A 26,782-nucleotide genomic window follows, 5' to 3' on the forward strand; every position below is an offset into this window, starting at 1 on the left:
GACCAGAATCATAATCACATGAATACCACACCAGATCCATTATCAGTACATTAATACAGCACCAGATCCATCAACAGTACATGAATACATCAGCACAATCACACTCAGTACATGAATGCATTGCCAGACCCATTATCAGTACATAAATACAGCACCAGAACCACTATCAGTACATGAACACATTACCACAACCATTATCAGTACATAAAAATACCACCAAAACCATTAACAGTACATACAAATTATACACATACATACACGTTACACAGAATGCACACATTCAGCACATATCTTTGTATACATACATTGATATAATCTACACATACATCACACATACCTTCCCTGCAGCGTTGTCACATTTTATCAGTGGAGAGGTAACTGTGGCACGCAGAAGGCAGGGCTTGTCTGCAATGGTTCTCCCTTCCTCTCATGCTCCTCTTGAAAAAAAACTCCTTAGGTCAAGATCCAACAGCTGGCAAGATGCTCCAACTGATGTAACTTGAAAGCACACAGGCAGAAAAGCAATGTGGGCCGCATACATGACCGGCAGACACCTTCATCTTGCTAGCCAACATCAGCTAAGACAAGTGCTCCGACTGCCCTCCATTTACAAACTTTCTGCTGTTTGCAATAAACCAATGAAACATGAACATTGTAAATATCTGAACACAACTAATATTACGTGTTTTCTCCAAATTCAGCACAAAATCATCAGTACATGAATTAATCACCAGAACCATCATCAGTACATGAATAAGTAACCACAATCACAATAAGTACAAGAACATAGCCCCAGAACCATCATCGGTACAAAAATACATACCCAGAACCACCATCAGTACATGGATAAATAACCAGAACCACCTTAAATATGTGAACGTAACCATAGAGCAATCATCAGTACATTAATACAGCACCAGAACTACCATCAGCATAATAATCTAGCCCAGGAATACCATCAGTAAATTAATACAGGACCAGAATCATAATTCCATGAATACCACACCAGATCCATTATCAGTACATTAATACAGCACCAGATCCATCAACAGTACATGAATACATCGGCACAACCACACTCAGTACATGAATGCATTGCCAGACCCATTATCAGTACATAAATACAGCACCAGAACCACTATCAGTACATGAACACATTACCACAACCATTATCAGTACATAAAAATACCACCAAAACCACTAACAGTGCATACAAATTACACACATACATACACGTTACACAGAATGCACACATTCAGCACATATCTTTGTATACGTACATTGATATAATCTACACATACCTTCCCTGCAGCGTTGTCACATTTTATCAGTGGAGAGGTAACTGTGGCACGCAGAAGGCAGAGCTTGTCTGCAATGGTTCTCCCTTCCTCTCATGCTCCTCTTGAAAAAAAACTCCTTAGGTCAAGATCCAACAGCTAGCAATATGCTCCAACTGATGTAACTTGAAAGCACACAGGCAGAAAAGCAATGTGGGCCGCATACATGACCGGCAGACACCTTCATCTTGCTAGCCAACATCAGCTAAGACAAGTGCTCCGACTGCCCTCCATTTACAAACTTTCTGCTGTTTGCAATAAACCAATGAAACATGAACATTGTAAATACCTGAACACAACTAATATTACGTGTTTTCTCCAAATTCAGCACAAAACACCACATATTCTGACAACTACAGTCTCAGAATTAATCATCTTTTTGTGACCAGCATCGTTAGTACTTAGTAGGCTGTTATAACCTGCTGGATACATGATGTCTAGCCGAACACCAGCTTTTGGCAGCATTCTTGTGGAATCTTAGCCCAGTCCTCATGGGCAGTGACCTTTAGGTCACTAATATTGTTGAGTTTTGGGCTAATATTTAGTAGGTACACTCTTGCTGTTATAGCTTGCTGCATACATGATGTCTACCCAGCCACCAGCTTCTGGCGGCATTCTTGAGGAATCTTAGCCCAGTTCTCATGGGCAATGGCCTTCAAGTCATTAATATTCTTGAGTTTTGGGCTGCAGACACTTTCTTCATATCCCACCAAATATTTTCTATGGAGTTAAAGTTAGACGATTGTAGCAGCCACTCTAAAATCTTCCATGACTTCTGCTGAAACCGAGTCCTGGTGGACTGTGAGGTGCTGGATCATTGTCCTTCAGTTTCCTCTCAATAAGAATAACGTCTTCTCCTAAGATTTTCTGATGATTAAATCAACCTTACCTTCCACACACTGCAGGTTTTTAGTGAAAGAGATATCAAAGCAGCCACAGAGCATCACGGAGCCCTCTCTGTGCTTCACCAAACCCTCTCTATGCTTCACTGTAGATATCACCGAGCCTTCTTGATGCTTCACTGTAGGCATCACTGAGCCCTGACCATGCTTCACTGTAGACATCACCGAATGATGCCATTCTTCACTGTAGACATCACCAAGCCCCCGCCATGCTTCACTGTAGACATGGAGTCCTTGCCATTTTTCATTGTAGACATCACCGAGCCAATGTTATGCTTCATTGTAGACATCACTGATACCCGGCTGTGCTGCATGGTAGGCGTTACCGAGCCCCCACCATGCTTCACTGTAGGCATCACACAGCACCCGCCATGCTTCACTATAGGCATTATCGGGCCCTCCACTTGCTTCACATAGACATCACTGAGCCCCTGTTATGCTTCATTGTAGACATCACCGAGCCCCCGCCATGCTTCACTGTAGACATGGAGTTCCCACCATTCTTCACTGTTACTGAGCCCCCGCCATGCTTCACTGTAGGCATCAGCCAGCACCTGCCATGCTTCACTATAGGCATCACCGGGCCCTCGCCATGCTTCACTGTAGACATCACTGAGCCCCTGCTATGCCTCACTGTAGACACCACATTACCCAGCCCCCGCCATGCTTCATTATAGACATCACTGGGCCCTTGCCATGCTTCACTGTATACATCACGGAGCCACCATCGTGCTTTAATGTAGACATCATTGAACCACCACCATGCTTCTCTGTAGACATTGTCGAGTCACCACCATGCTTCACTCTAGGCAAGGCAGTTTTTTCAATGTTTGCTTCATTCTTCCTCGTCCAGACTCTGTTGATCCAAAGGCCTGAAATTCTTCAGTTTTGTTTCCTCACTTCACATAATAGAATCCCAGAATTTTTCTTGTTATTTCTATGGTTTGGGGCATCTTGTGTTTTGATCAGTAGAGGTGAAGTCTTGGGAGTTCGGCATGGACTCTTCAGTGTTCAGTGTGTGCCTTACTGTATAAACTGATCCCTCAGCTCCGCTGCCACCAGATCTCCCTGCTGGTCTTTTGCAGTCATTTGAGGGGTTTTGCGCACCTGCCTCCTTAGGAACCTAGTGGCTTCCTTTTCCTGCCATGTCCAGGTATTGTAGCTGATGCTCCGATGTGACCTCTGCCTCCAGCTGTTTCTCTAGGAACATTTGGTGCCTTTCTATCTGTTTGCATCCTATTCTTTATTTGGTCCAAAAAGTGAAGAGAAAAAACATCGTTCATTGCCGTCACACTCTCTTGACATATTTGTACCTTTCGATAGTCAGCAGCCCCACAGCCAATCCTGTCATCAGACCCGCAGCCAGTCCTGTCATCAGACCCGCAGCCAGTCCTGTCATCAGACCCGCAGCCAGTCCTGTCATCAGACCCGCAGCCAGTCCTGTCATCAGACCCGCAGACAGTCCTGTCATCAGACCCGCAGCCAGTCCTGTCATCAGACCCGCAGCCCGTCCTGTCATCAGACCCGCAGACAGTCCTGTCATCAGACCCGCAGCCAGTCCTCTCATCAGACCCGCAAACAGTCCTGTCATCAGACCCGCAGCCAGTCCTCTCATCAGACCCGCAGCCAGTCCTGTCATCAGACCCGCAGGCAGTCCTGTCATCAGACCAGCAGACAGTCCTGTCATCAGACCCGCAGCCAGTCCTGTCATCAGACCCGCAGCCAGTCCTGTCATCAGACCCGCAGCCAGTCCTGTCATCAGACCCGCAGCCAGTCCTGTCATCAGTCCCGCAGCCAGTCCTGTCATCAGACCCGCAGCCAGTCCTGTCATCAGACCCGCAGCCAGTCCTGTCATCAGACCCGCAGCCAGTCCTGTCATCAGACCCGCAGCCAGTCCTGTCATCAGACCCGCAGCCAGTCCTGTCATCAGACCCGCAGCCAGTCCTGTCATCAGACCCGCAGCCAGTCCTGTCATCAGACCCGCAGCCAGTTCTGTCATCAGACCCGCAGCCAGTCCTGTCATCAGATCCGCAGCCAGTCCTGTCATCAGACCCGCAGCCAGTCCTGTCATCAGACCCGCAGCCAGTCCTGTCATCAGACCCGCAGCCAGTCCTGTCATCAGACCCGCAGACAGTCCTGTCATCAGACCCGCAGACAGTCCTGTCATCAGACCCGCAGCCAGTCCTGTCATCAGACCCGCAGCCAGTCCTGTCATCAGACCCGCAGCCAGTTCTGTCATCAGACCCGCAGCCAGTCCTGTCATCAGACCCGCAGCCAGTCCTGTCATCAGACCCGCAGCCAGTCCTGTCATCAGACCCGCAGCCAGTCCTGTCATCAGACCCGCAGCCAGTCCTGTCATCAGCCCCGCAGCCAGTCCTGTCATCAGCCCCGCAGCCAGTCCTGTCATCAGCCCCGCAGCCAGTCCTGTCATCAGCCCCGCAGCCAGTCCTGTCATCAGCCCCGCAGCCAGTCCTGTCATCAGCCCCGCAGCCAGTCCTGTCATCAGCCCCGCAGCCAGTCCCGTCATCAGCCCCGCAGCCAGTCCCGTCATCAGCCCCGCAGCCAGTCCCGTCATCAGCCCCGCAGCCAGTCCCGTCATCAGCCCCGCAGCCAGTCCCGTCATCAGCCCCGCAGCCAGTCCCGTCATCAGCCCCGCAGCCAGTCCCGTCATCAGCCCCGCAGCCAGTCCCGTCATCAGCCCCGCAGCCCGTCCCGTCATCAGACCCGCAGCCCGTCCCGTCATCAGACCCGCAGCCCGTCCCGTCATCAGACCCGCAGCCAGTCCCGTCATCAGACCCGCAGCCAGTCCCGTCATCAGACCCGCAGCCAGTCCCGTCATCAGACCCGCAGCCAGTCCCGTCATCAGCCCCGCAGCCAGTCCCGTCATCAGCCCCGCAGCCAGTCCCGTCATCAGCCCCGCAGCCAGTCCCGTCATCAGCCCCGCAGCCAGTCCCGTCATCAGACCCGCAGCCAGTCCCGTCATCAGACCCGCAGCCAGTCCCGTCATCAGACCCGCAGACAGTCCCGTCATCAGACCCGCAGACAGTCCCGTCATCAGACCCGCAGCCAGTCCCGTCATCAGACCCGCAGCCAGTCCTGTCATCAGACCCGCAGCCAGTCCTGTCATCAGACCCGCAGCCAGTCCTGTCATCAGACCCGCAGCCAGTCCTGTCATCAGCCCCGCAGCCAGTCCCGTCATCAGACCCGCAGCCAGTCCCGTCATCAGACCCGCAGCCAGTCCCGTCATCAGACCCGCAGCCAGTCCCGTCATCAGCCCCGCAGCCAGTCCCGTCATCAGACCCGCAGCCAGTCCCGTCATCAGACCCGCAGCCAGTCCCGTCATCAGACCCGCAGCCAGTCCCGTCATCAGACCCGCAGCCAGTCCCGTCATCAGACCCGCAGCCAGTCCCGTCATCAGACCCGCAGACAGTCCCGTCATCAGACCCGCAGCCAGTCCTGTCATCAGACCCGCAGCCAGTCCCGGTATTTGATGTGGATTTTCTCTTGATCAGTTGCATTGTGTCACTTGTGCCTGAGACAACATCTGATTTGCCAATATTCCCTCTTATGGAGGAATCTATTCGTGGAGGCGATTAATCCTGAGACTGTAGTAAATCATTCACCGTGGCATTCTGTGGAGAGTTTGGAGAAATCACTTGTTACATCAGTATAAAGATTGTTCTAGTTTCATTGTTGTTTTTTGCAAAACAGAAACTTTATAAATGTTATTAAAAAAAAAAAAGAATTTACACCAAGGGGGGGGGGGGGTAATTGTGATTGCAGATAGACACATGAGACGGAGTGATAGATAGGTGTGATAATAAGACGCGGCGCTCGGTCTCTGCGAGAGCCATCATGGAGCAGTCAGGGTTTGGCCTGTGCGGTGATGGATGCTCTCGTTTATATAGGAGACAGCTTACGCTTTCTCTGCAGGTAACATATGGCTCTGTTAGTAGAGCGCTGAGGAGCAGACGTGTGGAGAAGCGGCCGGATGATGAAGAGTGCGCTGCCTTCTGCTCGGCAGAACTAAGGCGTCTCGTAAAGAGACTGTCATTGTAGAGATGTCTCCGTAGTCTATGGAGAGACTGTCAGCAGACTTAGATGTCTCAGTCGACTCTGGTCCCCTCATCCCCCTGCTCTGTGCACAAGTCACATCCTCCAGTTACATCCAGAGCTGCATTTACGTTCCTACCGGGTTCCTCACAGCTTGTTTCCAACACTCCTCAAATACTCTGTGCTGCTATGAATGTCGCAGGAATGTAATGATGACACCGCCGTCTTCTCCGGAGCCACAGCGAGATGTAAAAGCTCTTAGTAAATGATGAATAATTCAGGCCCGGCCTCTATCGGCAGCGAGATACGTGTTCTCCGGGATCATCACTTACAAATCATCAGCCGCTGTAATAACGCGGTCATGTAATAAGAGCGAGCGGCGGAGGAGAGGTGTCGTGTCACTGTGCACGGCGGGAACACGTGTGACCTCCACGGAAGCTCCACGTGTAACTGAAAGGGGCGAATGGTCAGATCATCATTGTAGCAGGAAAAGTTCTGCTGCTTCCGAACATTCCCGGAGTCTCGCGCGGCTTACATGCAGGAGCTCTGCTTGCTGTCGCTGAACAGATACATTTTTCTTTACATCCATAAAACTCCTTGTGACCAAATCCACGGAGTGCAGAATTATTGTAGACTAGATGGTGGCCCGATTCTAATGCATCGGGTATTCTAGAATATGTATGCGGCCGACCGGGCGCAATCAGCAAAACGGCGTTTAAATTTTGCGCCAATACTGCTGATTGATCTCGGCCAGCGGCCTCGACCAGTCAGCAGAGCGTTGTTTAAATTTGGCGCCAAGCTCGCTGAATGGTCGTGGCTGGCGTCCGCGACCAATTAGCACAGCGGTGTTTAAATGTGGCGGCAAGATCGGTGATTGGTCGCGGCCGCTATTTAAATGTGGCGCCCAAATCGGTGATTGGTCGCGGGCAGCGGCCGCGACCAATCAGCAGAGCGGTGTTTAACTTTAGCGCCAAGATCACTGATTGGTCGCGTGCGGAGAGTGCGACCAATCAGCGAATCGTATTGGTGAGGAGCGGGGAGCGGAATCGTATTAGTGAGGACCGGGGAGCGGCGCTGCCTGTGCGGCTACTTCCGCTGCGAGAAGCCGGGACATGAGCGACTGCTCGCAGCAGAAGTATCCCGACCCGCAGCGCCGCTCCCCGGTCCTCCCTTCACACCCTAGCCGCTGATGTCCCCACAGTATCCGCATGGTGTTACAAAGGTCCGGACATTTGTGTTAAAAATCGCTGATTGGTCGCAGGCGGTGCCCGCGACCAATCACCGATTTGGGCGCCAAATTTAAATATCGGCCGCGACCAATCACCAATCTTGGCTCCACATTTAAACACCACTGTGCTGATTGGTCGCCGACGCTGGGCGCGACCAATCACCGAGTTTGGCGCCACATTTAAATAGCGTCCACGACCAATCAGCACAGCGGTGTTTAAATGTGGAGCCAAGATTGGTGATTGGTCGCGGCCGATATTTAAATTTGGCGCCCAAATCGGTGATTGGTCGCGGCCGATATTTAAATTTGGCGCCCAAATCGGTGATTGGTCGCGGGCAGCGTCCGCGACCAATCAGCACAGCGGTATTTAACTTTTGCGCTAAGATCAGTGATTGGTCGGATCCGAAGACCGCGACCAATCATCGAATCGTCTTGGTGAGGACTGAGGAGCGGCGCTGCCTGTGCGGCTGCTTCCGCTGCGAGAATCGGGGACATGAGCGGGCGCTCACAGCAGAAGTATCCCGACCGGCAGCGCCGCTCCCCGGTCCTCCCTTCCGCATGGATGTCAGCGACGCCGGCGGTCCTTCCGCTGCTACCGGCCGGGACATGAGCGCCTCGCGCCGCTCATCTCCCGGCTGCATCTCCGTCTCGCAGATGGGTCCAGCGGTCGAGGTCCTTCTGCTGTTACCGGCCGGGAGATGAGCGCCTCGCGGCGCTCATCTCCCGGCTGCAACGCCGCTGAGCTCCGTCCCGCAGATGAGCCGCTAACGGCCGCCATCTTTTTTCTGAAATCCCGCGGCGCTGATTGGCCGCTGCCGGACCAATGAGCGACGCGGGATTTCCTAGACAGACAGACAGACAGACAGACAGACGGGATAAGACAATTATATAGTAGATTAAAGGAAGAATGTAAATCTTTACCCCACAGCCCCGACCCTGCTCAGAGAGGAAACTTCTCCTTCACTGGAAATCTCCGTATAAGAACGGCCACAAGTTCTCAGTAGGGTTTAAGTCCGGTGACGACGGGGCCGGTCATTATTCTCCATCTTTAAGGCCTTTCCTGACTCACAGCAGTGGAGACGTCGATACCATGAGCGATGCAGACTTTTTCTTGCTTCACTGATGGAAGAAAGTGTCATCTGTCTAATCACCGGCAGGAGGTTTGGGAGGTGATTCTGATCCATCTTCAACCCAAAAAGGTCCAGCGAGCTCCTGGGTAATAATCCCACCCATAGCGGAGCCCACCTCACAGAGCTAAGGGGAAGTGGAGGTCTGTGCCCGGTACTGATCCAGCCCCGGCCCGTCCATCTGCTTCGTCCAGAGTCGTCTCATCTCATCAGTCCATAAAACATGGGCACAATCTGTATCAGACATTTCTTGGCCTAGTCCTAACATTTCCACCTCTGTGTCTTGCTCAGTGGTGGTCGGGCTCGGCCTCCTCACCTCGGCTATGTCTCTGAGCACCTTGTACTTCTGTGTCTTGCTCAGTGGTGGTCGGGCTCAGCCTCCTCGCCTCGGCCGTGTCTCTGAACACCTTGTACTTCTTTGTCTTGCTCAGTGGTGGTCGGCTCGGCCTCCTCACCTCTGCCATATCTCTGAACACTGAACACCTTGTACTTCTTTGTCTTGCTCAGTGGTGGTCGGGCTCAGCCTCCTCACCTCGGCCATGTCTCTGAGCACTGAACACCTTGTACTTCTGTGTATTGCTCAGTGGTGGTCGGCTCGGCCTCCTCACCTCGACCATGTCTCTGAGCACTGAACACCTTGTACTTCTGTGTCTTGCTCAGTGGTGGTCGGCTCGGCCTCCTCACCTCGGCAATGTCTCTGAGCACTGAACACCTTGTACTTCTGTGTCTTGCTCAGTGGTGGTCGGCTCAGCCTCCTCACCTCGGCCGTGTCTCTGAGCACTGAACACCTTGTACTTCTGTGTATTGCTCAGTGGTGGTCGGCTCGGCCTCCTCACCTCGGGCGTGTCTCGGGAGTGTCTCTGAACACCTTGTACTTCTGTGTCTTGCTCAGTGGTGGTCGGCTCGGCCTCCTCACCTCGGCCGTGTCTCTGAACACCTTGTACCTCCGTGTCAACACAAGGGGCAGAGAAATATAAAAAAAATGTGGTTTTCGAAATGTGGAAATGAAGGGTTAAAGGTGCCCCAATTGAAGGGGCTCCGTTCCCCGACCACTTCCCCTTTAAGGGCAGCGCTGTGGCTGTGTACACTGATCGCTCTTGCAGGGACCGAGTGTTTATCCCATTAAATGTCTTGATCTGTTTCCTTCGCTGCGGGACAAGCTGGCAAATGTCACCAGCGCACCCCAGGCAGCCGAGTCCCGATCCACACTCCTCCGCTCAGCGGCTAAATCTGCCATTTTCAGCATAATTAACCCCGTCCAGCCTGCAGCGGTCTCACTGTGCGGCGGACGGAAGGGGTTAACGCACATTGGGAATGGAGTGGGTGCGATTTCCTAAGGCTGCGCTAATGAGCCGCTCTTAATGGTCTTTATGAATAAATTATGGGGGGCTTATTAAGGAGAGGATTGTTTATTACTGTCCGTGCGGTTCGGTGTCACGTCTGCGGATGTCATGGTTCACCTCTCATGAAGCAGAGGAGATAGCGCCCAATCCACAGGTCAGATCTCCATCTAATGCGTCCAATCACATCCAGAGCTGCATTCATAATTCTGCTGGTTCTGATGGTGCCACACGATGCCCTCCTGCGGGGTACTGTAGGATATAGTGTTTATCGCAGGGACCGCATCTCCCAGAATTCAATGTGGCTGATTATGGGATAGATAGTACAAGAAAAAGTGCAGCTCTGGAGGTGACTGGAGTATAGCAGAGATTAGTGCTGTTCGGTATCCCTCCTCCGTGTGGGGCATCTGCTTTTGTGCATCTTAGATTGTCAGCTCTTTGGTTCCTCCTCCGAGCAGTGAATTATGGGTAGGGTTGTGGCGCGGTGTAAATAAATGCGCGGCGGCATTAATTATTGATATCACATATTCATTAGCAGGAAACATTTCATAGAAACCGCAAAACATTTCACAGCAGGAAAATCCCCCACAGACGATAAATGGATGGAGCAGAGGCTGAGTAATGGTGCACTGAGATACTTAAAGGGGAACGCCACCCCAGACCAAACACTAGGGCAACGCCACCCCAGTCCAGACACGAGGGAGGTCGGTGAGAGGGGAACGCAACCCCAGACCAAACACTAGGGCAACGCCACCCCAGGCCAGACACGAGGGAAGTCGGTAAGTGGGGAACTCCACCCCAGGCCAGACACGAGGGAGGTCGGTGAGAGGGGAACTCCACCCCAGGCCAGACACGAGGGAGGTCGGTAAGTGGGGAACTCCACCCCAGGCTAGACACGAGGGAGGTCGGTGAGAGGGGAACTCCACCCCAGGCCAGACACGAGGGAGGTTGGTGAAAGGGGAATGCCACCCCTGGCCAGACACAAGGGAGGATGATGAGAGGGGAACTCCACCCCAGGCCAGACACGAGGGAGGTCGGTGAGAGGGGAACACCACCGCTGGCCAGACACGAGGGAGGTCGGTGAGAGGGGAACGCCACCACTGGCCAGACACAAGGGAGGTCGGTGAGATGTGATCACCACCACTGACCAGACACGAGGGAGGTCGGTGATAGGGGAATACCACCCCAGGCCAGACACGAGGGAGGTCGGTGAGAGGGGAACGCCACCACTGGCCAGACACGAGGGTGGTCGGTGAGATGTGAACACCACCACTGGCCAGACACCAGGGAGGTCGGTGAGAGGGGAACGCCACCACTGGCCAGACACGAGGGAGGTCGGTGAGAGGGGAACGCAACCCCAGACCAAACACTAGGGCAACACCACCCCAGTCCAGACACGAGGGAGGTTGGTGAGAGGGCAACGCAACCCCAGACCAAACACTAGGGCAACACCACCCCAGGCCAGACACGAGGGAGGTCGGTGAGAGGGGAACTCCACCCCAGGCCAGACACGAAGGAGGTCGGTGAGAGGGGAACGCCACCACTGGCCAGACACAAGGGAGGTCGGTGAGATGTGATAACCACCACTGGCCAGACACGAGGGAGGTCGGTGATAGGGGAATGCCACCCCAGGCCAGACACGAGGGAGGTCGGTGAGAGGGGAACGCCACCACTGGCCAGACACGAGGGTGGTCGGTGAGATGTGAACACCACCACTGGCCAGACACGAGGGAGGTCGGTGAGATGTGAACACCACCGCTGGCCAGACACGAGGGAGGTCGGTGAGATGTGAACACCACCACTGGCCAGACACGAGGGGAGGTCGGTGAGAGGGGAACGCCACCACTGGCCAGACACGAGAGAGGTCGGTGAGAGGGGAACACCACCACTGGCCAGACACGAGGGAGGTCGGCGAGAGGGGAACACCACCCCAGGCCAAACACAAGGGAGGTCGGTGTGAGGGGAACGCCACCCCTGGCCAGACACGAGGGAGGTTGGCAAGAGGGGAATGCCACCCCTGGCCAGACACGGGGGAGGTCTGCGAGAGGTGAACGACACCCCAGCCCAGACACGAGGAAGGTCGGTGAGAGGGGAACGCCACCCCAGCCCAGACACGAAGAAGGTCGGTGAGAGAGGAACGCCACCCCAGCCCAGACACGAGAAGGTCGGTGAGAGGGGAACGCCAACCCTGGCCAGAAACGAGGGAGGTCTGCGAGAGGGGAACGCCACCACTGGCCAGACACGAGGGAGGTCGGTGAGAGGGGAACGCCACCACTGGCCAGACACGAGGGAGGTTGGTGAGAGGGGAACGCCACCACTGGCCAGACACGAGGGAGGTCGGTGAGAGGGGAATGCCACCCCAGCCCAGACACGAGAAGGTCGGTGAGAGGGGAACGCCACCACTGGCCAGACACGAGGGAGGTCGGTGAGAGGGGAACGCCACCACTGGCCAGACACGAGGGAGGTCTGCGAGAGGGGAACGCCACCACTGGCCAGACACGAGGGTGGTCGGTGAGATGTGAACACCACCGCTGGCCAGACACGAGGGAGGTCGGTGAGATGTGAACACCACCACTGGCCAGACACGAGGGGAGGTCGGTGAGAGGGGAACGCCACCACTGGCCAGACACGAGGGAGGTCTGTGAGAGGGGAACACCACCACTGGCCAGACACGAGGAAGGTCGGTGAGAGGGGAATGCCACCATCTCTCAGCGAGAGAGGAACGCACCAAAAACAAGAGGGGGCAGTGCTGAGAAAGAAAAGTTACACTTCACACATGGTGGGCTTAGATACTCCGCTCAGCAGACTGGGGGTCTTAGCGACTCCCTCTCATGGTCAGGGTCATTTCTGGTTCTGGTGGTGTCTACATTATGTTTTGTTGTTGTTGCGCCCCCTGGTGTCGGCAGCCTGTCACCCAGAGTTGGGTTTTGGCCCCCGGAGTCTCTTTCGGCTCAGATCTCATTGTCTTCTATGTGGATGTAAATCTCACGATCAAATGTCCGGAACTGAAGATGTAAAATGCGATCGATATCAATCGCTTTTTAATCTCACCGGCCTCGGATCTGCGCTGCAGAGATACTTGGGGGGATCAATATAGCGGGGGTCCCGCGTCAGCCTTTGTTTAATGACTCACTTAAGACTGTCAGGATTTATCTGGACCATTATACCTGGCCGCGCTGCCGCCTCCGTCTCGAGCTGTATTTCATGGCGTGTGATAACCGCTTTATCCTTCTGCTAATGTGACATTTAAAGGGCCAGTAACCTCCTAGTCCGGGGTTGTAATCGTGCAGGTGGATGTATATTTATCTCCTATGTGTCTCTTCCCTGTAGGAGCGGGTGGAATACCTTTTCCTCATCATCTTCACGGTGGAAGCTTTTCTTAAAGTCATTGCATACGGGCTGCTGTTTCATCCCAACGCATACCTCCGCAATGGCTGGAACCTGCTGGACTTCATCATCGTGGTCGTAGGGTGAGCTCTCCATCTCTGAAACACTCTGTGCCCCTCCGCTCTTGGATGAGTTGAATATTGCTCTGGTGATACCATGTTTCCATTCACTTCTTTTTTCTTCCTCGCAGGCTTTTCAGTGCAATTTTAGAGCAAGCGACCAAGGCAGATGGTGGCAGCGCCCTCGGCGGCAAAGGGGCTGGATTTGATGTTAAAGCGCTGCGAGCATTTCGAGTCCTCAGACCCCTCAGACTGGTCTCCGGGGTACCTAGTAAGTGCGCGGACCTGCGGTCACATAACTAGAGGCATTGTGAAGGCGAGGGCGCATCATCGTGGCGGGGGGGCACATCATCGTGGCGGGGGGCACATCATCATGGCGGGGGGCACATCATCGTGGCGGGGGGCACATCATCATGGCGGGGGGCACATCATCGTGGCGGGGGGCACATCATCGTGGCGGGGGGCACATCATCATGGCGGGGGGCACATCATCATGGCGGGCACATCGTAGCAGGCGCATCATCGTGGTGCGGGCACATCATCATGGCGGGGGCACATCATCATGGCGGGGGGCACATCATAGCAGGCGCATCATCGTGGCATCATCGTAGCAGGTGCATCATCGTGGCGGGGAGCGCATCATCGTGGCGGGGGCACGTCATCATGGCAGGGGCACATCATCGTGGCGGGGGCACGTCATCATGGCAGGGGGCACATCATCGTGGCGGGCGCATCATCGTGGTGGGGGGCGCATCATAGTGGCGGGGAGCGCATCATTGTGGCGGGGGCACATCATCATGGCAGGGGGCACATCATCGTGGCGGGCGCATCATCGTGGTGGGGGGCGCATCATTGTGGCGGGGGCACATCATCATGGCAGGGGGCACATCATCGTGGCGGGCGCATCATCATGGTGGGGGGCGCATCATCGTGGCGGGGAGCACATCATCGTGGCGGGGGGCACATCATCGTGGCGGGGGGCACATCATCATAGAGGGGGGGGCACAGCTGGAGCAGGATGACTCTTATGGACACATCCAGACGTGGACGCTGATGATTTCCGTCCTCTTCCTCATGGCGATCTCCCTGTGCCACCCTGTCGATGCGATGGCAGCGCGGGTGTTTACGGCAGTGACAGACCGTGTCGTCTTTGTCATGTGGAGCGCGCTAATTAAGCAGTAATTTCTGCCCATGCCAAGCTTTGCCCGCTGCTGCTGCTGACAGACATGCCATCGTTTAGCTGCGGGCTTGCATCCAACTTTTCCGCTTTTTCTGAAAGTCTCCATTATCGTCAGGCGCTGCGGATGCGGCTCCCGGTCCTGCCTCAATTCCCAGAGACTTCTAGCGACATGTGCTAAATTGGCAGTGTAATCATCATCTGCGCGGCTCATAACACTCAGCGTAATGTACGACACGGAGAACGGAGCCGTAAATCTCGCTGCAAAACTCCACCGGACAGATTGTCCTCAGCAGATGGCGGAAGATGAAGGGCTGGAGAAGTAATACAGAGATCGACGGTCCTCTTCTGGGCCGGACGTTGCCGATTCACTGGAAGAAAAAAGGAAAAACAAAACACAATAAGTCCTTAGGTCTCATCTGTCTTTACCGGGGTGTCCCAGGGCACAAAATCTATGGCCGATCCTCAGGATAGATCATCTATGATGGGGGCTGACTCCTAGACGCGGTGTATGGGGCACCATCCCCGTGCCGACGTTCCCTGTAGTCTTAGTACAGATATTACCCGAAACGCATCTTATATTCACAGACTTGTCTCATCTATCTTCCCACGACTATTAGGTGTAATTAAAGCGTTCTCCCCGAGGAGAGTTAGCAATCGTTACATTGTGGCGGAGGTCAGGCTCTGTTCACACTGGGATTTGTCAAACAATCCCCATAGTCTCGTATTGATTTCCTAGAAGCCACGAGAGCGTCCTGGTGTCTCTCAGGCCAGTAGACTGCTGTACACTTTTGCAGCTCACAAGTTTTGCTTTTCACATTTTGCCTCTTCGGTGTTTTTCGCTCTTTTAGTCGGCTGTTTCTATGGTTATTGATGGACAATTATAAACATTCCGGAAGTTTTTTTTCACTTTTATTGACAAATCTATGAAGTTTCTATTAAAGCCTCAATATTTCCCCTTGTTCGTTATTCTTCTAAAATTATGATAATTGTACTCCAGTAACCATAGAAACATCCGACTAAAAGATCGAAAACCACTGAAAGCAGCAAAATATGAAAACCTACGACTGTAGTTTCAGACTGGCAGATAAAGCTTCTGCTTTTGTGCGGACGCTGCATAGATGACGTTTTTTTTTTCTCTCCGCAGGTCTCCAGGTGGTGCTGAACTCCATCATCAAGGCCATGGTTCCTCTGCTGCACATCGCGCTGCTCGTCCTGTTCGTCATCATCATCTACGCTATCATCGGCCTGGAGCTGTTTATGGGCAAAATGCACAAAACCTGCTACTTCCTGACCAACAAAGGTAAGAAAAAATGGGGGTAAATCCACCGGAATATCATCCCCTCCAGTCCAGACAATCCTCTGTGAGCTGAGGGCAATGTATCAGTGTGGAGTCCAGGATACAACTGTAACGCCCGTCAGTCTCCGTCTTGCCTCTTTCTCACATTTCTTTTTTTTTTTTTTCCCCTTTTTTGTCATTTTTCAGAAGTTCCCGCAGAAGAGGAGCCGTCGCCCTGCGCTCTCAATAGCAATAACGGACGGCACTGTCCTAACGAGTCCGTGTGCGAGTCCGGGTGGGACGGACCTAAGCATGGCATCACTAATTTCGACAACTTTGCATTCGCCATGCTGACTGTCTTCCAGTGCATCACCATGGAGGGATGGACGGACGTGTTATACTGGGTAGGTGCCCGGCTCCTCGGATGGTACATTTCCCATGACTTGTTCGGGTGGATGGGGGCCAGTAGCCATTTCCCAGGGTCCTGTTTTTGCCGCTTTCCACAGTTTCCTTTTGTATCTCACGTCTGGGAGTTCTGCTCTGGAATCCTCTTCTGGCCCCAGGGCCTAAAGTGAAACATCCACTTCGTCATGGTCAACCATAGCGTCTTTTTGTGCGAGGCCCCTGAGTTCAGGGTCGATGGGGGTGAGGCCGCCGATAAGACTTTGAAGTGGATTTCCGGAGGCTGGGGGGAGATGAAAGCGTTTATAAATAGCGGCTCTTCTGGGAAGCGGGGGGCGCGGATGTTAACCACGTATCTTCTGCACCCCCATCTATCACGGAGGGTATTGTCAGCGAGTTAGGCCATCCATTACTGCTCGTGTCTCTACTCACATCCAGAGCTGCATTCACAAATCTGCCGGCTGCCTGCACATATAATGGGTGTAACTGACATGTCGCCTCTTTCCTCTCTCTAGATGCAGGATGCCATGGGGTATGAGCTGCCGTGCTTTTACTTCGTCAGCCTCGTCATCTTTGGATCGTTTTTCGTGCTGAATTTGGTTCTCGGTGTGTTGAGCGGGTAAGAGGCTGCCACGTCTTCTAATCACTGCCAGATCTCACCGGCCACCAGTGCAAGACGCCTGTGTAAGGGGGGATTCACCTGGGCATCCCCCCACCCCACTGACACCCATAGACGCAAGGGGGTGGGCACCAGACCAGGCACAATTTCAGGGGTTTCATGGAAGTTACAATTCTGCACTGGTTCAGCGACTGCAAAAAGCCGCTCTGGTGATTTACTTATTTGTTACATTATTCTGAATAGTGAGTGCAGCTCTGGAGTATAATACAGAAGGTAACTCAGGATCAGTAATGTAATGTATGTACACAGTGACTGCACCAGCAGAATAGTGAGTGCAGCTCTGGAGTATAATACAGAAGGTAACTCAGGATCAGTAATGTAATGTATGTACACAGTGACTGCACCAGCAGAATAGTGAGTGCAGCTCTGGAGTATAATACAGGATGTAACTCAGGATCAGTAATGTAATGTATGTACACAGTGACTGCACCAGCAGAATAGTGAGTGCAGCTCTGCAGAAAAATACAGGAGGTAACTCAGGATCAGTAATGTAATGTATGTACACAGTGACTGCACCAGCAGACTAGTGAGTGCAGCTCTGGAGAAAAATACAGGATGTAACTCAGGATCAGTAATGTAATGTATGTACACAGTGACTGCACCAGCAGAATAGTGAGTGCAGCTCTGGAGAAAAATACAGGATGTAACTCAGGATCAGTAATGTAATGTATGTACACAGTGACTGCACCAGCAGAATAGTGAGTGCAGCTCTGGAGAAAAATACAGGATGTAACTCAGGATCAGTAATGTAATGTATGTACACAGTGACTGCACCAGCAGAATAGTGAGTGCAGCTCTGGAGAATAATACAGGAGGTAACTCAGGATCAGTAATGTATGTACACATTGACTGCACCAGCAGAATAGTGAGTGCAGCTCTGGAGAATAATACAGGATGTAACCCAGGATCAGTAATGTATGTACACATTGACTGCACCAGCAGAATAGTGAGTGCAGCTCTGGAGTATAATACAGGAGGTAACTCATGATCAGTAATGTAATGTATGTACACAGTGACTGCACCAGCAGAATAGTGAGTGCAGCTCTGGAGTATAATACAGGAGGTAACTCATGATCAGTAATGCAATGTATGTACACAGTGACTGCACCAGCAGAATAGTGAGTGCAGCTCTGGAGTATAATACAGGAGGTAACTCAGGATCAGTAATGTAATGTATGTACACAGTGACTGCACCAGCAGAATAGTGAGTGCAGCTCTGGAGTATAATACAGGAGGTAACTCAGGATCAGTAATGTAATGTGTGTACACAGTGACTGCACCAGCAGAATAGTGAGTGCAGCTCTGGAGTATAATACAGGATGTAACTCAGGATCAGTAATGTAATGTATGTACACAGTGACTGCACCAGCAGAATAGTGAGTGCAGCTCTGGAGTATAATACAGGAGGTAACTCAGGATCAGTAATGTAATGTATGTACACAGTGACTGAACCAGCAGAATAGTGAGTGCAGCTCTGGAGTATAATACAGGATGTAACTCAGGATCAGTAATGTAATGTATGTACACAGTGACTGCACCAGCAGAATAGTGAGTGCAGCTCTGGAGTATAATACAGGAGGTAACTCAGGATCAGTAATGTAATGTATGTACACAGTGACTGCACCAGCAGAATAGTGAGTGCAGCTCTGGAGTATAATACAGGATGTAACTCAGGATCAGTAATGTAATGTATGTACACAGTGACTGCACCAGCAGAATAGTGAGTGCAGCTCTGGAGTATAATACAGGAGGTAACTCAGGATCAGTAATGTAATGTATGTACACAGTGACTGCACCAGCAGAATAGTGAGTGCAGCTCTGGAGTATAATATAGGATGTGCTCAGGATCAGTAATGTAATGTATGTACACAGTGACTGCACCAGCAGAATAGTGAGTGCAGCTCTGGAGTATAATACAGGATGTAACTCAGGATCAGTAATGTATGTACACAGTGACTGCACCAGCAGAATAGTGAGTGCAGCTCTGGAGTATAATACAGGATGTAACTCAGGATCAGTAATGTAATGTATGTACACAGTGACTGCACCAGCAGAATAGTGAGTGCAGCTCTGGAGTATAATACAGGAGGTAACTCAGGATCAGTAATGTAATGTATGTACACAGTGACTGCACCAGCAGAATAGTGAGTGCAGCTCTGGAGTATAATACAGGATGTAACTCAGGATCAGTAATGTAATGTATGCACACAGTGACTGCACCAGCAGAATAGTGAGTGCAGCTCTGGAGTATAATACAGGAGGTAAGTCAGGATCAGTAATGTAATGTGTGTACACAGTGACTGCACCAGCAGAATAGTGAGTGCAGCTCTGGAGTATAATACAGGATGTAACTCAGGATCAGTAATGTAATGTGTGTACACAGTGACTGCACCAGCAGAATAGTGAGTGCAGCTCTGGAGCATAATACAGGATGTAACTCAGGATCAGTAATGTAATGTATGTACACAGTGACTGCACCAGCAGAATAGTGAGTGCAGCTCTGGAGTATAATACAGGAGGTAACTCAGGATCAGTAATGTAATGTGTGTACACAGTGACTGCACCAGCAGAATAGTGAGTGCAGCTCTGGAGTATAATACAGGATGTAACTCAGGATCAGTAATGTAATGTATGTACACAGTGACTGCACCAGCAGAATAGTGAGTGCAGCTCTGGAGTATAATACAGGAGGTAACTCAGGATCAGTAATGTAATGTATGTACACAGTGACTGCACCAGCAGAATAGTGAGTGCAGCTCTGGAGTATAATACAGGATGTAACTCAGGATCAGTAATGTAATGTATGTACACAGTGACTGCACCAGCAGAATAGTGAGTGCAGCTCTGGAGTATAATACAGGATGTAACCCAGGATCAGTAATGTAATGTATGTACACAGTGACTGCACCAGCAGAATAGTGAGTGCAGCTCTGGAGTATAATACAGGAGGTAACTCAGGATCAGTAATGTAATGTATGTACACAGTGACTGCACCAGCAGAATAGTGAGTGCAGCTCTGGAGTATAATACAGGATGTAACTCAGGATCAGTAATGTAATGTATGTACACAGTGACTGCACCAGCAGAATAGTGAGTGCAGCTCTGGAGTATAATACAGGATGTAACTCAGGATCAGTAATGTATGTACACAGTGACTGCACCAGCAGAATAGTGAGTGCAGCTCTGGAGGATAATACGGGATGTAACGCAGGATCAGTAATGTAATGTAAGTACACAGTGACTGCACCAGCAGAATAGTGAGTGCAGCTCTGGAGTATAATACAGGATGTAACTCAGGATCAGTAATGTAATGTATGTACATAGTGACTGCACCAGCAGAATAGTGAGTGCAGCTCTGGAGTATAATAGAGGATGTAACTCAGGATCAGTAATGTAATGTATGTACACAGTGACTGCACCAGCAGAATAGTGAGTGCAGCTCTGGAGTATAATACAGGATGTAACTCAGGATCAGTAATGTAATGTATGTACACAGTGACTCCACCAGCAGAATAGTGAGTGCAGCTCTGGAGTATAATACAGGATGTAACTCAGGATCAGTAATGTAATGTATGTACACAGTGACTGCACCAGCAGAATAGTGAGTGCAGCTCTGGAGTATAATACAGGAGGTAACTCAGGATCAGTAATGTAATGTATGTACACAGTGACTGCACCAGCAGAATAGTGAGTGCAGCTCTGGAGTATAATACAGGAGGTAACTCAGGATCAGTAATGTAATGTATGTACACAGTGACTGCACCAGCAGAATAGTGAGTGCAGCTCTGGAGTATAATACAGGATGTAACTCAGGATCAGTAATGTAATGTATGTACACAGTGACTGCACCAGCAGAATAGTGAGTGCAGCTCTGGAGTATAATACAGGATGTAACTCAGGATCAGTAATGTATGTACACAGTGACTGCACCAGCAGAATAGTGAGTGCAGCTCTGGAGGATAATACGGGATGTAACGCAGGATCAGTAATGTAATGTAAGTACACAGTGACTGCACCAGCAGAATAGTGAGTGCAGCTCTGGAGTATAATACAGGATGTAACTCAGGATCAGTAATGTAATGTATGTACACAGTGACTGCACCAGCAGAATAGTGAGTGCAGCTCTGGAGTATAATACAGGATGTAACTCAGGATCAGTAATGTAATGTATGTACACAGTGACTGCACCAGCAGAATAGTGAGTGCAGCTCTGGAGTATAATACAGGATGTAACTCAGGATCAGTAATGTAATGTATGTACACAGTGACTCCACCAGCAGAATAGTGAGTGCAGCTCTGGAGTATAATACAGGATGTAACTCAGGATCAGTAATGTAATGTATGTACACAGTGACTGCACCAGCAGAATAGTGAGTGCAGCTCTGGAGTATAATACAGGAGGTAACTCAGGATCAGTAATGTAATGTATGTACACAGTGACTGCACCAGCAGAATAGTGAGTGCAGCTCTGGAGTATAATACAGGAGGTAACTCAGGATCAGTAATGTAATGTATGTACACAGTGACTGCACCAGCAGAATAGTGAGTGCAGCTCTGGAGTATAATACAGGAGGTAACTCAGGATCAGTAATGTAATGTATGTACACAGTGACTGCACCAGCAGAATAGTGAGTGCAGCTCTGGAGTATAATACAGGAGGTAACTCAGGATCAGTAATGTAATGTATGTACACAGTGACTGCACCAGCAGAATAGTGAGTGCAGCTCTGGAGTATAATACAGGAGGTTACTCAGGATCAGTAATGTAATGTATGTACACAGTGACTGCACCAGCAGAATAGTGAGTGCAGCTCTGGAGTATAATACAGGATGTAACTCAGGATCAGTAATGTAATGTATGTACACAGTGACTGCACCAGCAGAATAGTGAGTGCAGCTCTGGAGTATAATACAGGAGGTAACTCAGGATCAGTAATGTAATGTATGTACACAGTGACTGCACCAGCAGAATAGTGAGTGCAGCTCTGGAGTATAATACAGGAGGTAACTCAGGATCAGTAATGTAATGTATGTACACAGTGACTGCACCAGCAGAATAGTGAGTGCAGCTCTGGGGTATAATACAGGATGTAACTCAGGATCAGTAATGTAATGTATGTACACAGTGACTGTACCAGCAGAATAGTGAGTGCAGCTCTGGAGTATAATACAGGATGTAACTCAGGATCAGTAATGTATGTACACAGTGACTGCACCAGCAGAATAGTGAGTGCAGCTCTGGGGTATAATACAGGATGTAACTCAGGATCAGTAATGTAATGTATGTACACAGTGACTGCACCAGCAGAATAGTGAGTGCAGCTCTGGAGTATAATACAGGATGTAACTCAGGATCAGTAATGTAATGTATGTACACAGTGACTGTACCAGCAGAATAGTGAGTGCAGCTCTGGAGTATAATACAGGATGTAACTCAGGATCAGTAATGTATGTACACAGTGACTGCACCAGCAGAATAGTGAGTGCAGCTCTGGAGGATAATACGGGATGTAACTCAGGATCAGTAATGTAATGTATGTACACAGTGACTGCACCAGCAGAATAGTGAGTGCAGCTCTGGAGTATAATACAGGATGTAACTCAGGATCAGTAATGTAATGTATGTACACAGTGACTGCACCAGCAGAATAGTGAGTGCAGCTCTGGAGTATAATACAGGATGTAACTCAGGATCAGTAATTTAATGTATGTACACAGTGACTCCACCAGCAGAATAGTGAGTGCAGCTCTGGAGTATAATACAGGATGTAACTCAGGATCAGTAATGTAATGTATGTACACAGTGACTGCACCAGCAGAATAGTGAGTGCAGCTCTGGAGTATAATACAGGATGTAACTCAGGATCAGTAATGTAATGTATGTACACAGTGACTGCACCAGCAGAATAGTGAGTGCAGCTCTGGAGCATAATACAGGATGTAACTCAGGATCAGTAATGTAATGTATGTACACAGTGACTGCACCAGCAGAATAGTGAGTGCAGCTCTGGAGTATAATACAGGAGGTAACTCAGGATCAGTAATGTAATGTATGTACACAGTGACTGCACCAGCAGAATAGTGAGTGCAGCTCTGGAGTATAATACAGGATGTAACTCAGGATCAGTAATGTAATGTATGTACACAGTGACTGCACCAGCAGAATAGTGAGTGCAGCTCTGGAGTATAATACAGGAGGTAACTCAGGATCAGTAATGTAATGTATGTACACAGTGACTGCACCAGCAGAATAGTGAGTGCAGCTCTGGAGTATAATACAGGAGGTAACTCAGGATCAGTAATGTAATGTATGTACACAGTGACTGCACCAGCAGAATAGTGAGTGCAGCTCTGGAGTATAATACAGGAGGTAACTCGGGATCAGTAATGTAATGTGTGTACACAGTGACTGCACCAGCAGAATAGTGAGTGCAGCTCTGGAGTATAATACAGGATGTAACTCAGGATCAGTAATGTAATGTATGTACACAGTGACTGCACCAGCAGAATAGTGAGTGCAGCTCTGGAGTATAATACAGGAGGTAACTCAGGATCAGTAATGTAATGTATGTACACAGTGACTGCACCAGCAGAATAGTGAGTGCAGCTCTGGAGTATAATACAGGAGGTAACTCAGGATCAGTAATGTAATGTATGTACACAGTGACTGCACCAGCAGAATAGTGAGTGCAGCTCTGGAGTATAATACAGGTTGTAACTCCGGATCAGTAATGTAATGTATGTACACAGTGACTGCACCAGCAGAATAGTGAGTGCAGCTCTGGGGTATAATGCAGGAGGTAACTCAGGATCAGTAATGTAATGTATGTACACAGTGACTGCACCAGCAGAATAGTGAGTGCAGCTCTGGAGTATAATACAGGATGTAACTCAGGATCAGTAATGTAATGTATGTACACAGTGACTGCACCAGCAGAATAGTGAGTGCAGCTCTGGAGTATAATACAGGATGTAACTCAGGATCAGTAATGTAATGTATGTACACAGTGACTGCACCAGCAGAATAGTGAGTGCAGCTCTGTAGTATAATACAGGAGGTAACTCGGGATCAGTAATGTAATGTACACAGTGACTGCACCAGCAGAATAGTGAGTGCAGCACTGGAGTATAATACAGGATGTAACTCAGGATCAGTAATGTAATGTATGTACACAGTGACTGCACCAGCAGAATAGTGAGTGCAGCTCTGGAGTATAATACAGGAGGTAACTCAGGATCAGTAATGTAATGTATGTACACAGTGACTGCACCAGCAGAATAGTGAGTGCAGCTCTGGAGTATAATACAGGATGTAACTCAGGATCAGTAATGTAATGTATGTACACAGTGACTGCACCAGCAGAATAGTGAGTGCAGCTCTGGAGTATAATACAGGAGGTAACTCAGGATCAGTAATGTAATGTATGTACACAGTGACTGCACCAGCAGAATAGTGAGTGCAGCTCTGGAGTATAATTCAGGAGGTAACTCAGGATCAGTAATGTAATGTATGTACACAGTGACTGCACCAGCAGAATAGTGAGTGCAGCTCTGGAGTATAATACAGGAGGTAACTCGGGATCAGTAATGTAATGTGTGTACACAGTGACTGCACCAGCAGAATAGTGAGTGCAGCTCTGGAGTATAATACAGGATGTAAGTCAGGATCAGTAATGTAATGTATGTACACAGTGACTGCACCAGCAGAATAGTGAGTGCAGCTCTGGAGTATAATACAGGAGGTAACTCAGGATCAGTAATGTAATGTATGTACACAGTGACTGCACCAGCAGAATAGTGAGTGCAGCTCTGGAGTATAATACAGGAGGTAACTCAGGATCAGTAATGTAATGTATGTACACAGTGACTGCACCAGCAGAATAGTGAGTGCAGCTCTGGAGTATAATACAGGATGTAACTCCGGATCAGTAATGTAATGTATGTACACAGTGACTGCACCAGCAGAATAGTGAGTGCAGCTCTGGGGTATAATACAGGATGTAACTCAGGATCAGTAATGTAATGTATGTACACAGTGACTGTACCAGCAGAATAGTGAGTGCAGCTCTGGAGTATAATACAGGATGTAACTCAGGATCAGTAATGTATGTACACAGTGACTGCACCAGCAGAATAGTGAGTGCAGCTCTGGAGGATAATACGGGATGTAACTCAGGATCAGTAATGTAATGTATGTACACAGTGACTGCACCAGCAGAATAGTGAGTGCAGCTCTGGAGTATAATACAGGGTGTAACTCAGGATCAGTAATGTAATGTATGTACACAGTGACTGCACCAGCAGAATAGTGAGTGCAGCTCTGGAGTATAATACAGGATGTAACTCAGGATCAGTAATATAATGTATGTACACAGTGACTCCACCAGCAGAATAGTGAGTGCAGCTCTGGAGTATAATACAGGATGTAACTCAGGATCAGTAATGTAATGTATGTACACAGTGACTGCACCAGCAGAATAGTGAGTGCAGCTCTGGGGTATAATACAGGAGGTAACTCAGGATCAGTAATGTAATGTATGTACACAGTGACTGCACCAGCAGAATAGTGAGTGCAGCTCTGGAGTATAATACAGGATGTAACTCAGGATCAGTAATGTAATGTATGTACACAGTGACTGCACCAGCAGAATAGTGAGTGCAGCTCTGGAGTATAATACAGGATGTAACTCAGGATCAGTAATGTAATGTATGTACACAGTGACTGCACCAGCAGAATAGTGAGTGCAGCTCTGGAGTATAATACAGGAGGTAACTCAGGATCAGTAATGTAATGTATGTACACAGTGACTGTACCAGCAGAATAGTGAGTGCAGCTCTGGAGTATAATACAGGATGTAACTCAGGATCAGTAATGTATGTACACAGTGACTACACCAGCAGAATAGTGAGTGCAGCTCTGGAGTGTAATAGAGGATGTAACTCAGGATCAGTAATGTAATGTATGTACACAGTGACTGCACCAGCAGAATAGTGAGTGCAGCTCTGGAGTATAATACAGGATGTATCTCAGGATCAGTAATGTAATGTATGTACACAGTGACTGCACCAGCAGAATAGTGAGTGCAGCTCTGGGGTATAATACAGGATGTAACTCAGGATCAGTAATGTAATGTATGTACACAGTGACTGTACCAGCAGAATAGTGAGTGCAGCTCTGGAGTATAATACAGGATGTAACTCAGGATCAGTAATGTATGTACACAGTGACTGCACCAGCAGAATAGTGAGTGCAGCTCTGGAGGATAATACGGGATGTAACTCAGGATCAGTAATATAATGTATGTACACAGTGACTGCACCAGCAGAATAGTGAGTGCAGCTCTGGAGTATAATACAGGATGTAACTCAGGATCAGTAATGTAATGTATGTACACAGTGACTGCACCAGCAGAATAGTGAGTGCAGCTCTGGAGTATAATACAGGATGTAACTCAGGATCAGTAATGTAATGTATGTACACAGTGACTCCACCAGCAGAATAGTGAGTGCAGCTCTGGAGTATAATACAGGATGTAACTCAGGATCAGTAATGTAATGTATGTACACAGTGACTGCACCAGCAGAATAGTGAGTGCAGCTCTGGAGTATAATACAGGAGGTAACTCAGGATCAGTAATGTAATGTATGTACACAGTGACTGCACCAGCAGAATAGTGAGTGCAGCTCTGGAGTATAATACAGGATGTAACTCAGGATCAGTAATGTAATGTATGTACACAGTGACTGCACCAGCAGAATAGTGAGTGCAGCTCTGGAGTATAATACAGGAGGTAACTCAGGATCAGTAATGTA

At 49.7% G+C, this 26,782-nt stretch overlaps 1 protein-coding gene across 9 annotated transcripts in view; it reads left to right on the forward strand.

Moving 5' to 3' along the window:
• Positions 1–26,782, forward strand: part of CACNA1C (calcium voltage-gated channel subunit alpha1 C) — a 553,842-nt gene that overhangs the window by 328,623 nt on the left and 198,437 nt on the right. For all 9 annotated transcript variants that reach the window (XM_073650394.1, XM_073650389.1, XM_073650392.1 and 6 more), the window contains exons 4-8: positions 13,318–13,457; positions 13,565–13,704; positions 15,758–15,913; positions 16,097–16,293; positions 16,807–16,910. In XM_073650394.1, coding sequence (XP_073506495.1) covers positions 13,318–13,457; positions 13,565–13,704; positions 15,758–15,913; positions 16,097–16,293; positions 16,807–16,910 — 737 coding nt within the window. The remainder of the gene's footprint in view (positions 1–13,317; positions 13,458–13,564; positions 13,705–15,757; positions 15,914–16,096; positions 16,294–16,806; positions 16,911–26,782) is intronic.

The sequence above is a fragment of the Phyllobates terribilis genome, unplaced genomic scaffold (assembly GCF_046119375.1).
Source record: "Phyllobates terribilis strain yellow unplaced genomic scaffold, ASM4611937v1 Scaffold_10__3_contigs__length_209671492, whole genome shotgun sequence".
Taxonomy (NCBI): Eukaryota; Metazoa; Chordata; class Amphibia; order Anura; family Dendrobatidae; genus Phyllobates; species Phyllobates terribilis.